The 15,059-nt window shown below is 42.8% G+C and overlaps 1 protein-coding gene across 3 annotated transcripts in view; it reads right to left on the bottom strand.

Annotated features, from left to right (window-relative positions):
* virma (vir like m6A methyltransferase associated) overlaps positions 1–15,059 on the bottom strand; it is a 104,780-nt gene that overhangs the window by 23,070 nt on the left and 66,651 nt on the right. For all 3 annotated transcript variants that reach the window (XM_073026185.1, XM_073026351.1, XM_073026264.1), the window contains exons 17-19: positions 11,284–11,416; positions 10,680–10,832; positions 4,043–4,203 (exon numbers count right to left, since the gene is read on the bottom strand). In XM_073026185.1, the coding sequence (XP_072882286.1) occupies positions 4,043–4,203; positions 10,680–10,832; positions 11,284–11,416 (447 nt within the window). The remainder of the gene's footprint in view (positions 1–4,042; positions 4,204–10,679; positions 10,833–11,283; positions 11,417–15,059) is intronic.

Raw genomic sequence — 15,059 nt, 5'->3', positions numbered from 1 at the left:
AGATTAATAGTAAATCTGACATAAGACAGCCAATATAACTTCCTTAAATTCTTCATTTCATATAAGCCAGCAACAAATATACAGAATACTATCACCACTATTCTTAAAATACTGGAAGCTTGGAGATGAATCTGTGACTGGACCTTGGACTTGTTGACAGAAAGACCAGTCAGTCCGTGTTGTGAAGGTCCATCAAGCTGAGGGCTGTGTGCTCAGCAAGTAGCTGTTTATGCCACTGATGCACAACTATGCTGCTAGATCAAGTTCAAGCCAAATCAAATTCACTGTTGACACAATGAAGGTTGGAATCATCAACAATGATGTAACATCTTACAAAGAGTAGGTAGAGTGACTTCTAGAATGTTGTGAGCACAAAAACCAGAGTCTCAACGTGCATACAACTGAAGAGATGATTGTGGACTTTAGGAAGGTGCAGGCTGGCCACTACTCACTACACATAAACGATTTCTCCAAGGAGAGAGTTAGGAGTGAGGCTCCTCCCCCCCACCTCCCCCCCCCCACCCCCCCCCCCCCCCCCATTCTAACCAATTTTCACAGGAGCACCACTGAGTGTCCATACATCAATGTCTGGTATGGGAATTGCTAGGCATCTGACCGAAAGTCCCTAGTCATGGCCTTAGCATTGGCAAAGATAACTCCCATCCATCCCACAATCTCTCTGACCCCTTACCATCATTGAGGAAGTACCACAGCATTAGAACAGGAACTGTTAGGCCATGAGACCACTGAACTCCCTACCACCACCCAGATCTCATCATGTATAAACGCCAGTAGCATTATACTGTTTACTTTTTAAATTGTGTTGTAAATGCACCTCATGTGAAATGTCAATCATCTGAAATATATTTTAATATTTGTTAATTTATTTGTGGTAATATTACTTTATGTATCGTGTGTAAGTTATATGTACTGTGTTGTGCACCTTGGTCCAGAGGAACGTTGTTTAATTTGGAACAAGGTGCAGCTATATGGTTGAATGACAATAAACTTGAACTTGAATTTTCCAATATTGTGCCATTGCTATTTTGTGCCTTCTCCTTCCTCCACTGCAAGAATCATCCAAGTGAGAACTAGCACCAACCAATACTACATCATCTTGAAGCTTACTGGCAATGCCAGATAGATGCTGAAGACACATCTAACTACTTCCAAACTGATTCACTGCATTTAAAAACAAAATCAGGGCTTCCAATAATGACAACAGTAGTTGGAAAGTTATTGAAGTCGATCCTCAAGGACAAGGTTATGAAATACCTCGAGGTGCATGACCAGATAGGCCAACCTATTGGAATTTTTTGAGGTAATCTCAAATAAGATCGACAAGGGAGAGGCTGTGGATGTTGTGTATTTGGATTTTCAAAAGGCCTTTGATAGGTGCCACATAAGAGGCTGCTTAATAAGATGAGAGCCCATGGAATTACAGGAAAGATATTGGAATGGGTGGAGCATTGGCTGATAGGCAGAAAGCAAAGGGTGGGAATAAAGGGATCCTATTCTGGTTGGTTGCCAGTTACTAGTGATGTTCTGCAGGGGTCGGTGTTGGGGCCGCTTCTTTTTACACTGTATATCGATGATTTAGATTATGGATTACATGGTTTTGTGGCTAAGTTTGCGGATGACACCAAGATAGGTGGAGAGGCAGGAAGTGTTGAAGAAACAGAAAGTTTACAGAAAGACTTGGTCAGTTTAGGAGAGTGGGCAAAGAAATGGCAGATGAGATACAATGTTGAGAAATGTACGGTTGTACATTTTGGAAGAAGAAATAATCAGGCAGATTATTATTTAGATGGGGAGAAAATTCAAAAATCGGAAGTGCAAAGGGACTTGGGGGTCTTCGTGCAGGATGCCCTAAAGGTTAAATCGACACGTACAACACGCTGGAGTAACTCAGCAGATCAGGCAGCATCCGTGGAAACGAGCAGTCAACGTTTCAGGCCGAGACCCTTTGTCAGGAGGGAGGGGGCAGGGGCCCTATAAAGAAGGTGGGGGGAGGGTGGAAGGTGCCAGGTGAAAAACCAATCAGAGGAAAGATCAAGGGATGGGGGAAGGGGAAGCAGGGAGGGGATAGGCAGGAAAGGTGAAAAAGGAATGCAAGGGGAAAGTACTAAGGGTAGTAGAAGAAGGCAGAATCATGAGAGAGGTGATAGGCAGCTGGAAGAGGAGGCAGAGTGAAACTGGGATGGGGGAAGGGAGAGGGAGGGAATTACCGTAAGTTGGAGAATTCAATGTTCATGCCTAGGGGCTGGAGACTACCCAGACGGTATATGAGGTGTTGCTCCTCCAGCCTGAGTTTGGCCTCATCATGGCAGTAGAGGAGGCCATGTATGGACATATCCGAATGGGAATGTGAAGCAGAGTTGAAGTGGGTGGCAACCGAGAGATCCTGTCTGTTGTGGCGGACGGAGTGGAGGTGCTCGATGAAGCAGTCCCCCAATCTGCGTCGGGTCACGCAATGTAGAGGAGGCTGCACTGGGAGCACCCTAAAGGTTAACCACCAGGTTGGATTGGCAGTAAGGAAAGCGAATGCTATGTTGGCATTCATTTCAAGAGGAATAGTGTATAAGAGTAAGGAGGTGTTGATGAGGCTTTATGGGGCATTGGTGAGACCTCATTTGGAATACTGTGTGCAGTTTTGGGCCCCCTATCTTAGAAGGGATGTACTAATGTTGGACAGAGTTCAGAGACGATTTACGAGGATGATTCCTGGAATGCAGGGGCTAACATATGAGGAGCGTTTGTCGGCTCTTGGACTATGTTCATTAGAGTATAGAAGAATGAGAGGGGATCTCATAGAAACATTTTGAATGTTGAAAGGGTTGGACAGAGTAGATGTGGAAAGGCTGTATCCCTTGGTGGGTGAGTCCAGGACAAGAGGCTACTGTCTTAGAATTAGAGGGTACCCATTTAAAACAGAGATGAGGAGAAATTTTTTTAGCCAGAGAGTTGTGGATTTATGGAATTTGTTGCCACATGCAGCTGTGGAGGCCCGATCTTTGAGGGTGTTTAAGGAGGAGATTGATAGGTATCTAATTAGTCAGGGTATCAAGGGATATAGGGAAAAAGCCAGAAATTGGAACTAGATGGGAGAATAGTTTAGTTCATGGTGGAGTGGTGGAGCAGACTCAATGGGCCGAATGGCCTACTTCTGCTCCTTTGTCTTGTGATCTTGTGAATGATGTTAAGGATATGTTTAAAATATTTTCACCACTATTATAGAGTCTGGTAGCCTTTAAACTTTTCATTGTTCAGCTGTCATTTAACCACTAACTATCCTGAGCAGCACAGTAGCATAGTGGTTAGCACAACATTTTACAGTACAGGCAACCTGGGTTCAATGTAAGGAGTTTGTACATTCTCCTTGAGAGTTTCCTCTGGGTGCTCCAGATCCCTCCCAGAGTCCAAAGACATACCAGTTGGCAAGTTAATTGGTCACTGCAAAATGTCCTGTGATTAGGTGAAGACTAAATTCAGGGATTGGTGGGCGGCATGTCTCGAAGGGCCAGAAGGGCCTATTCTGCACCGTATCTCAATTAATAAATCAATCAATAAATAATAGTAAATATATAAATAAATAGCACATAAATAATAGGTTTAAAATAAAAAAATTAAACACCAAATATATTATACAAAATCAGCCTTTAATTGATATATATTAATCAATTTAATAAATTATACCAAATCAGCCTTCAGCATATAGTAATCAGAATACAGAGGCCTGTTCAGATGTTGTTGTAAAATGAAAGCTTTACAGCAGTATAGCAGACTGTCCCCATCAATTCATCAGGGTGTGTTGGTTGTTAATGCAAACTATGCATTTCAATGTACGTGTGATAAATAAATTACTATGATTCTGAAGAGTATTTGTAATGTTTCATTTACATTACACAACTAGGCTTTATGATAGGTTCCTGTCTGAAAGAACAGTTCAGATTTATTTTTGTTTAGTCCTCACCACATTAATTTAGATTTGGAACGAAACAAGAAGATAACACTTGCAATTATTGAGATGCATAGTGTGTACCTGTTGTTAAACTGGACAGGAAGAGCTTCTGGAGCTGGAAGAACGGGTTCCACATCCTGCTCAGTAGTGGGCAAAACATCTGGAGTACTTTCCAAGATCTGTCGCAATCCAACAACACTTTCCAGTAAAGAGTCAAAACTGTCATCCTCTTTACACAGCTCCTGTGACAAAAATAAATGTTTGTTTGTTTGTTTATTTATTTATTTACAGGCTTTTACGCTTGGAGCATTGTGTTCATTTCTGGTCGCCTCATGAGAGGAAGGATGTGGAAGCTTGAGAAAAAGTGTACAGAAGATTTACCAGGAAGCTCTCTGGACTAGAGAGCACATCTCATGTGGGTAGGTTGAGCAAGCTGGAGCTTTTCTCTTTGGAGGTAACTCGATAGAGGTGTGCAAGATAATGAGAGGCATAAATAGAGTGGACTGCTGAGGATACTAAATTGAGTGGAAAAGCAAATTGTGCAGAAGATACAGAGAATCTGCAGAGAGATATAGATAGGTTAAGTGAGTGGGCAAGGGTCTGGCAGATGGAGTACAATGAAGGTAAATGAAAGGTCATCCTCTTTGGAAGGAAAAATGGAAGAGCAGATTATTTCTTTACTATAGCACTGGACAGAGATAGGCACAGAGACGTTAGGAAAGCATTTAAATGGAGTAAGGGGAAATATGAGGCTATCAGGCAGGAACTTGGAAGCATAAATTTAGAACACAATGTGACTAAACACATTGATGAAGGTAGAGCCATAGCTGCAGTGTATATGGATTTCAGCAAGGCATTTGATAAGGTACCCCATGCAAGGCTTATTGAGAAAGTAAGGAGGCATGGGATCCAAGGGGTCATTGCTTTGTGGATCCAGAACTGGCTTGCCCACAGAAGGCAAAGAGTGGTTGTAGACGGGTCATATTCTGCATGGAGGTTGGTGACCAGTGGGGTGCCTCAGGGATCTCTTCTGGGACCCCTACACTTTGTGATTTTTATAAATGACATGGATGAGGAAGTGGAGGGATGGGTTAGTAAGTTTGCTGATGACACAAAGGTTGGGGTGTTGTGGATAGTGTGGAGGGCTGTCAGAGGTTACAGCAGGACATTGATAGCATGCAAAACTGGGCTGAGAAGTGGCAGATGGAGTTCAACGCAGATAAGAGTGAAGTGGTTCATTTTGGTAGGTCAAATATGATGGTAGAATATAGTATTAATGGTAAGACTCTTGGCAGTGTGGAGGATCAAAGGGATCTTGGGGTCCGAGTCCATAGGACACTCAAAGCTGCTACACAGGTTGACTCTGTGGTTAAGAGGGCATATGATGCATTGGCCTTCATCAAACATGGAATTGAGTTTAAGAGCCGAGAGGTAATGTTGTAGCTATATAGGACCCTGGTCAGAACCCACTTGGAGTATTGTGCTCAATTCTGGTCACCTTACCACAGGAAGGGCATGGAAACCATAGAAAGGGTGCAGAGGAGATTTACAAGGATGTTGCCTGGATTGGGGAGCATGCCTTATGAGAATAGGTTGAGTGAACTCGACCTTTTCTCCTTGGAGCGACAGAGGATGAGAGGTGACCTGATAGAGGTGTAGAAGATGCTGAGAGACATTGATTGTGTGCATAGTCAGAGGCTTTTTCCCAGGGCTGAAATGGCTAACACAAGAGGGCACAGCTTTAAGGGGCTTGGAAGTAGGTACAGAGGCGATGTCAGGGGTAAGTTTTTTTAAGCAGAGAGTCGTAAATACATGGAATGGGCTGCCGGCAACAGTGGTATACGCAGATACAATAAGGTCTTTTAAGATACTCGTGGATAGGTTCATGGAGCTTAGAAAAATAGAGGCCTATGGGTGACTCCAAGTCATTTCTTTTGATCGGCACAGCTTTGTGGGCGGAATGGCCTGTATTGTGCTGTAGGCTTTCTATGTTTCTATTATTATTTAAATGGTAAAAATTGCAGCATGCTGCTGTGCAGAGGGACTTGGGAGTGCTTGTGCATGAATCACGAAAGGTTGCTTTACAGATACAATGGAATGTTGGCCTTCATTGCTAGAGGGTTTGAATTTAAGAACAGGGAGTTTATGCTGCAACTGTACAGGGTACTGGTAAGGCCGCACCTGGAGTACTGTGTGCAGTTCTGGTCTCCTTACTTGAGGAAGGATATACTGGCTTCAGAGGTAGTGCAGAGGAGGTTCACCAGGTTTATTCCAGAGATGAAGGAGTTAAACTATAAGGAGAGATTGCCTGGGACTGTACTCACTGGAATTCAGAAGAATGAGAGGATATCTTACAGAAACATATAAAATTATGGAAGGGATAGATAAGGTAACGGCAGGAAAGCTGTTTCCACTGCTAGGTGAGACTTGAACTCGGGGACATAGCCTCAAGATTCGGGGGAGTAGTTTTAGGACAGAGATGAAGAGGAACTACTTTGCCGAGACAGTGGTGAATCTGTGGAATTCTCTGGCCAATGAAGCAGTGGAGGCTACTTCAGTAAATATATTTAAGACAAGGTTGGATAGATTTTTGCATAGTAGGGGAATTAAGAGTTATCGGGGAAAAGGCAGATAGGTAGAGATGAGCCCATGGCCAATTCAGCCATGATCTTATTGAATGGCAGAGCAGGGTCATTGGGCCAGATGGCCTACTCCTGCTCGTATTTCTTATGCTCTTTTTGAAACTTGCTAGAAATCTATGACAGAGAACAAGAATGGAGGGAATCTGAAACAAGGGAGTACATTGGCAAAATCAAACAGATCAGACATGAACTTGGAGAAAAATTAATGTTACAGGTGTACAGTTGTAAAGAATTGTGAGAACTTCCAGGAGTTGAACTGAAACAAATATTAGTTGCTTATCCTCAAGCTTACACTGTACATTGCAGTCTTCAACCAGGCAAGGTCAACATCGATTTCTCTAACTTCTGATAACCACTTCCCTCTGTTCTCCCACTCCTCTAACACCTCTGGCCCCTTCACCCCTTCTCTTTCTCCTGCCAGCTCCTGGAACCAGCCCATCTTCCCACCCTTTCTTCCATGGTCTACTGTCCTCTCCTATCAGATTCCTTCTTCTTTTGCCAAGTAGCTTTTTATTGTCATTTCGACCACAAACTGCTGGTACAGTACACAGTAAAAATGAAACAATGTTCCTCCAGGACCATGGTGCTACATGAAACAACACAAAACTACACTAGACTATGTGAGACAACATAAAAACTGTTCTAGACTACAGACCTGCACAGGATTACATAAAGTGCACAAAACAGTGCATGGCAGTACAATAATTAATAAACAAGACAACAGGCACAATTCAAATTTCAATATAATTCAAAAAGGACAAATTTCAATATAATAATATATGATGTAGATGTCAGTCCAGGCTCTGGGTATTGAGGAGTCTGATGGCTTGGGGGAAGAAACTGTTGCACAGTCTGGTCGTGAGAGCCTGAATGCTTCGGTACCTTTTGCCAGATGGCAGGAGGGAGAAGAGTTTGTGTGAGGGGTGTGTGGGGTCCTTCACAATGCTGTTAGCTTTGCGGGTGCAGCGTGTGGTGTAAATATCTGTAATGGCGGGAAGAGAGACCCCAATGGTCTTCTCAGCTGACCTCACTATCCGCTGCAGGGTCTTGGGATCTGAGACAGTGCAATTCCCTGTAGAATGTGATGAGGACGGGGGGGGGGGGGGGGGGGGTGGGAGATGAACTTTTCTCAGCCTTCGCAGAAAGTAGGGACACTGCTGGGCTTTCTTGGCTATGGAGCTGGTTTTGAGGGACCAGGTGAGATTCTCCGCCAGGTGAACACCAAGAAATTTGGTGCTCTTAACGATCTCTACAGAGAGCTATCGATGTTCAGCGGGGTGTGATCGCTCTGTGCCCTCTTGAAGTCAACAACCATCTCTTTTGTTTTGTTCACATTAAGAGACAGGTTGCTGGCTCTGCACCAGTCCGTTAACCACTGCACCTCCTCTCTGTAAGCTGACTTGTCGCTCTTGCTGATGTGACCCATTACGGTCGTGTCATCGGCGAACTTGATGATGTGGTTCGAGCTGTGTGTTGCAGCACAGTCATGGGTCAGCAGAGTGAACATCAGTGGACTGAGCACACAGCCCTGGGGGGCCCCCATGCTCAGTGTGATGGTGTTGGAGATGCTGCTCCCGATCCGGACTGACTGAGGTCTCCCAGTCAGGAAGTCTAGGATCCAGTTGCAGAGGGAGGTGTTCAGGCCCAGCAGTTTCAGCTTTCCAATCAGGTGCTGAGGGATGATTGTGTTGAATGCTGAACTGAAGTCTATGAACAGCATTCGAATGTACATGTCTTTTTTTGTCCAGGTGGGTGAGGGCCAGGTGGAGGGTGGTGGTGATGGCGTTGTCTGTTGAGCGGTTGGGACGATACACGAACTACAGGGGGTCCAGTGACGGGGGCAGCAGGCTCTTGATATGCCTCATGACAAGCCTCTCGAAACACTTCATGATGATGGATGTGAGTGCAACGGGACGGTAGTCATTGAGGCAGGACACTGAAGACTTCTTCAGCACGGGGATGATGGTGGCGGCCTTGAAGCACGTTGGAACAATGGTGCTGCTCAGGAAGATATTGAAGATGTTAGTGAGAACATCTGCCAGCTGGTCTGCACACCCTCTGTGCACTCTGCCAGGTATATTATCTGGCCCAACAGCCTTCTGGGGGTTGACCCTGCATACAGTTTTCCTCACATCAGCCACAGTAAGACACAGCACCTGGTCATTGGGAGGAGTGATCTTCCTCACCACCACATCATTTTCCGCCTCGAAACGAGTTCAACGCATCTGGAAGGGAGGCATCACCAGCACAGGCAGGTGATGTTGTCCTGTAGTTGGTGATGTCCTTTGTCTCTTTTACTTATCACCTTCTAGCTCCTTACATTAGCCCTGCCTTCCATACCTTCCTGCCTTCACCCTCTCACCTGGATTCACCTATTATACTCCAGCCCCTCCCTTTTTATTCTGATATCTGCCCTTTTCCTTTCTGTTAGACTAGGAGGCTTAGCAGCAGAATTAGTCTATTTGGCCCTTCGAGTCTGCTTCGTCATTCCATCATGGCTGATTTATTATCCCCCTCAATCCCATTCTTCTGCCTTCTCCCCGTAATCTTTTTCACCCAGACTAATAAAGCTACGCTTTAAAATAACGTAGCCTCCACAGCCACCTATCGTAGTGAATCCCACAGAGTCATTGGTTAGTAAAAACTGACAAGAGGATCACTGGTGTCTCCCTCTCCCCTATTTGTGTCATTTACCTGGAGCAAAGGGCCCAAGGCTTGTTGAGGATCCCTACCACCCATCCACAATTACTTTGACCAACTACCATCAGGAAGGAGGTACAGGAGCTTTAGGACTAGGACTGCCAGACTGGGTAACAGCTTCTTCCCTCAGGCTGAGAGACTAATGAAAACCCTGTCACCACCAAGATCTTGTCACTAGGACAGTGAGCTGTTTACTGTTTACCTGTGCTGTGCATGACATGCATTCAGAATTATATTTTATTAACATATTTGTGGTAATACTTTGTTTCATGTGATATATGTTGTGTGCTGCACCACGGACCAGAGAAACATAGTTTGATTTGGTTGACTATATGTGCAGTCAGATGAAAATAAACTCAAACTTGATTAACCACCCTCTGGCTAAAGAAATCCCTTTCATCTCTGTTCTGATGGGATGTTCTTTTAATATGAGGTTATGCCCTGTGGCCCTAGACTCTCCCACTATTGAAAACTTCCTCTTCATGTCCATTTCCAATCCTGATAAAGGGCTTTGCACAAAAAGGTCAACTGTTCATTTCCCTCCATAGATGCTGATTTGGAACACTCAGTGTTTAAGATGCAGCTTTGCCCCTTCTGTCATCAGATTTCTGAATGGTCCATGAACACAACCTCATTAGTTTCTTCTCCTTTTGTACTATTTCTTGATTATGTATATTCTTAATGTAATTTATAGTAATTTTAAGTAACGAACTATACCGCTGTCGTAAAACAACAAATTTCACGATATAAGTCCCGATTCTGAGTTCCTCCAGCATTTTGTGTGCATTGCTCTAGTTTTCCAGCATCTGGCCTGTCTCGTGTCACCACTGCACACTGGTGGAACCACACAGGAGGCTAAAGACAGAGCTCTGCGTTGGAATAGGATGCAGAATTAAAGTGATAGGTAATTGACAGCCATTTAAAAACTATCCAGGAAAGAATTTGACAACTCTTATTTTCCTTGGATGTGCTGAACCAATTAAATTAGTGATCAAAACTCTTGCCCCTCAAATCTCCTTTGAAATTACCCCCCTCTCATCTTAAAATGCATGCCCTCTGGAATTAGTCATTACAATCCTGGGAAGAAGATACTCACTATCTATCTGTGCCTCATGATCTTATAAACCTCTACCAGATCTGCCCTCAGCCTCTGCTGCTCCAGAGAAAACAACCCACATTTCTCCAACCTCCCATTACAGCACATGCCCTCTAATTCAGGCATCTCTTATGATGTTACGGATTCTCATCATTAGGCTCCAGATAAAAGACGTAATATTCATGAGAAATACAAATAGCATTTTACACTGCTGTTATTTCAAAAACTTAAAACACAGGTGGGCTGCTGAAGAAAACCTGCACAAACAGAAAACTCCTACCGTTACAACTTTATCCAGTTCCAATAGCAAGTGATCGTCAGTAGATTCTTTCCACTTTAACAGCTGCTTCACTTCCGCAGCACTGAGTGCTGAAGATCGGGGGGTCTGGAGCCCATCTACCTCCATAGGACCACCTTCTTCTCCACTGCTGGCCTACGAGACGATTTACAAGCACCATTCAATCAAACTTACATAGCACGCCTACAACCTACTAATCCTAACCTGTATGCCTTTGAGTGTGGAATTTAAATGGAGCACCTGGAGAAAATCCATGTGGTCACGAAAAGAATGTACAAATGCCTTACAGACAGTGGTGGGAATTGAATCCCAACTGGAGATCGCCGGCATTGTAAAGCAATTGCACTAACCATGGTGTAGTGTTGAGGAGGTCCAGTACTGCACTCTCCTGAGCAGGGCTCTATATATTGTCTCATTTACCTATACCCCAAACAGCAAAGATTTGAACATTATCTAATTTTACAGTAAAATGCACACTCACAAATATATTGCCACATTTTAAAAAGACACAACTATGAATGTAGGATTGTTAAGATCTTTTTTTTAAGCTGAAGTACTGATGAAATAAGTTATATTCATCACTTACCAAGTTGTCTGTATTTATGATCTGCCGCAGGAAGTCTAACAAAGTGGAAGCCAGGTCAGCCATTTCTTTGTTGAAATTATGAACCACACGTTTTAGCAGAGAATAAAGTGCGTTATTAAATTGTCTCAAAGCACTATAGGAGAGAGAAAAAGATTAAAACCATTCAGGTTAATTCCATGTTCATATTCAAGCTTTCTCCAACATCTATTCGTTCAGATAGGTAAACCTGAACAAGGTTTTCAAGAAAAGGTTAAGATGTCAGCAAGATTAACAAATTCCCATTATGGTAATGACGCTTTCAGTTATATTTAAAGACTAGATTTATTTGCCACATGTACATTGGAACATACAGTGAAATGCATCGTTTGCATCAAATGTCTCTCATATCAGTGAGGATTGTGCTGGGGTGTACACGTACATGTATCTCCACACTTCTAGCATCAACATAGCTAGAACACAGTAACCTTAACTTTGGAATGCAGCAGGAAAGTGGAGCAAGTGGAGGAAACCCACGTGGTCATGGGTATAAAGTACCACTCATTACAGACAGCAGTGGTAATTAAACCCTTATTGCTAGCGCTGTAAAGTGCTGCACTAGCTAGTACACTACCACACTACCCACATTACATATACATATCATTACATAATGCATCAAAATGGTTGCATCACAACGTTTGCCAGGGAGGGACCATTGCACAGGATCAGAAAAAGCTGCAAAGTACTGTAAACCCTGCCAATTCCAACACGGGCACTAGCCCTCACCACCATTGAGGACATCGTCAGAAGTTGATGCCTTAAGAAAGCTGCATCTATCATTAAGGAACCTCACCATCCAGGGCCCGCCCTCTTCTCAATGCTACCATCAGAGAGGAGGTATAGGAGCCTGAAGACACACTCAACGTTTTAGGAACAGTCTCTTCTTCTTCACCATCAGATTTGTGAAAATAACCAATTGCGGAAAATTGCAAAGGTGCAAAGGCATGCCAACAAATCAGAAGACAACTGATAGACAATTGTAGCAGTTAGCGCACTGCCTTACAATGCCAGCGATCACTGATGGGATTCAATTCCTGCTGCTGAAATTGTACGTTCACCTCGTGACAGCATGGGATTCCTCTAGCTGCTCCAGTTTCCTCCCACAGTCCAAAAATGTATGGGTTAGGGGTATGCTGGCACTGGAGGCATGATGACACTAGCACAATCCTCGATGATGTGATTTGATGCAAACGACGTATTTCACTGTATGTTTCAACATACATGTAACAAATACAGCTAATCTCATCTTTAGAAGCATATGCTAAGCGATCATATTTTAAAAAGTGAAAGGTATATGCATATGGTTGAAATGACAATAATCTTGAATTTGAACTTGAACTTGGAATGTACCTCCAGGCGGAGAGTCAAGCATCAAAAGTTAGCACAGACAAGACAGTTACAGCAAGATGTCAAATTTGGTTTTGTATCAAGAGATGCTGAATACAAAATCAAGAAGGTAGCACTGAACTTGCAAAAGATCTTGGGCTAAATTTGAAGTCCTCTTTTCAGTTACGATTAGAATACAAGAGCAAGGGTATAATGCTGAGACTTTATGAGGCATTGTTCAGACCACACTTGGAGAATTGTGAGCTAAGAAAAAGATCTGCTGGTATTGGAGAGGGTCCAGAGGGGGTTCATGAGTATGATTCTGGGAATGAACGTGTTAACGTATGAGGAGTATTTCATGGCTCTGGGCCTGTACTCACTGTAGTTTAGAAGTATGAAGGTGGCTCTCATTGAAACCTATCATATATTGAAGGGCCCGGATGCAGCAGATCTGGAGAGGATGTTTCCTATAGTGGGGGAGTCTAGGACCAGAGGGCACAACTTCAGATTAGAGGGACGTCCACTTAGAACAGAGATGAGAAGAAATTTCTTTAGCCAGAGGGTGGTGAATCTATGGAATTCATTGCCAAGGACAGCTATGGAGACCATGTCATTAGGGTTATTTAAGGCGGAGGTTGATAATTCTTGATTAATAAAGGGCATCAAAGGGAGAAAGCAGGAGAATGGGGTAGAATGGTGTAAATCAGCCATGATGGAATGGCAGAACTCAATGGGCTGAATGGCCAAATTCTGCTCCTATGTCTTATGGCTAACCCAAATTATCCTTAAAAGAATTATTTTTTTTAAAGTTATTTTTTAAAAATCATTTTTCTTAAATTTCTCTGATTTCTCGGAAGAAGCAGCAGATGGTTGTAAACTCAGCCAAGCTCCATCATGGGCACTAGCCTCCGCAGTATCCAGAACACCTTCAAAGGGCAATGCCTCAAGAAGGCAGTATCCAACATTAAGGACGCCTATCACTCAGGACATGCCCTCTTCTTGTTGCTACCATCAAGGAGGTACAGAAGCCTAAAGACACACACTCAATGTTTTAGGAACAGCTTCTTCCCCACCACCATCAGATTTCTGAATGGACACTGAACCCATGAACACTACCATGCACTTTTTTTTTGCACTACTTATTTAATTTAATTTTTATAGTTTTGCAAGATGGCACATGCGAACATGGCAACATTCTGGTGGCATGGTATTTTAATTGATTATATTAAAATTATTAATCTATTATGGATTAATTGAGTGTGTCTGCAAGAAAATGAATCTCAGAGTTGTATATGGTGACATATCTGGACTCTTGGTAATAAATTTACTTTAGATTTTATATATATATATTTCTCTTAGTGTAATTTACAATTTTTTTTATTATTATGTATTGCAATGTACTGCTGCCGCAAAGCAACAAATTTCATGACATATGCCAGTGATATCAAACCTAATTCTGATTCTGAAAAAGGAATCAAAACTGAATGAGGTATTCAAATATATTACACAGTTCTCCATCATAGTCCTGCAAGAGAATAGGGTACAAAATCAGCACCAGAAACTGTAAGCCACCAGCTATAAGCTGTACCAAAGACTAGCATTCCAGGAAGATACAATGAGGACATTACTTCAACAGCCATTTCAAAATACTGTAAAGATGAGCAGCAAAAGCCGATCTTTAGACTTTGTCATTTTATTAATTTATTCTAATGACATCCCTTCAAATCACCATGAATTCTCAACTTCAGAACATAGAAAAGTACAGGAACAAGCCCTTCAGCCTACAATATTGTTGTAAACCAATTAAATTAGTAATCAAATGGCCAACTAAACTAATCCATTCTGCCCACACAATGTTCATATACTTCCAATTTCCTCACAGTCATCTGCCTACCGAAACGTCTCTTAAAAAGTTTCTGATATATCTGCCTCTACCACCACCCCAGGCAACGCATTCCAGGCACCCAACACTCTCTGCGTAAAAAAACCTGCCCCTCACATCTCTTTTGAAATTACTCCCTCTCATCTTAAATACATGCTCTCTGGTATTAGACATTTCACCCCTTAAAAAAGACACTGTCTATTCTATCTATGCATCTCATAATCTTATAAACCTCAAGATCTCCCCTCAGTCTCCACCACTCCAGAGAAAAAAATCCTAGTTTATTCAGCCTCTCATGATAGCACATGCCCTCTAATCCAGGCAGCATCTTGATGAACTTCTCTGCACCCTCTGCAAAGCATCAACATCCTTCCTATAGTGGGATGACCAGAACTGTATGCAATTCTCCAGATATACCCCAACTAGAGTTTTATAAAGGTGCAACATGCTAATCGGTAAATTATATGAGTGCTAAATTTTAGTAATGATAACAATTCTAACAATGGTTGATTCTTACAGGAATCTACTGCAG

The sequence above is a fragment of the Hemitrygon akajei genome, chromosome 1 (assembly GCF_048418815.1).
Source record: "Hemitrygon akajei chromosome 1, sHemAka1.3, whole genome shotgun sequence".
NCBI lineage: Eukaryota > Metazoa > Chordata > Chondrichthyes > Myliobatiformes > Dasyatidae > Hemitrygon > Hemitrygon akajei.
This window is presented reverse-complemented; position numbering and strand designations above follow the sequence as displayed.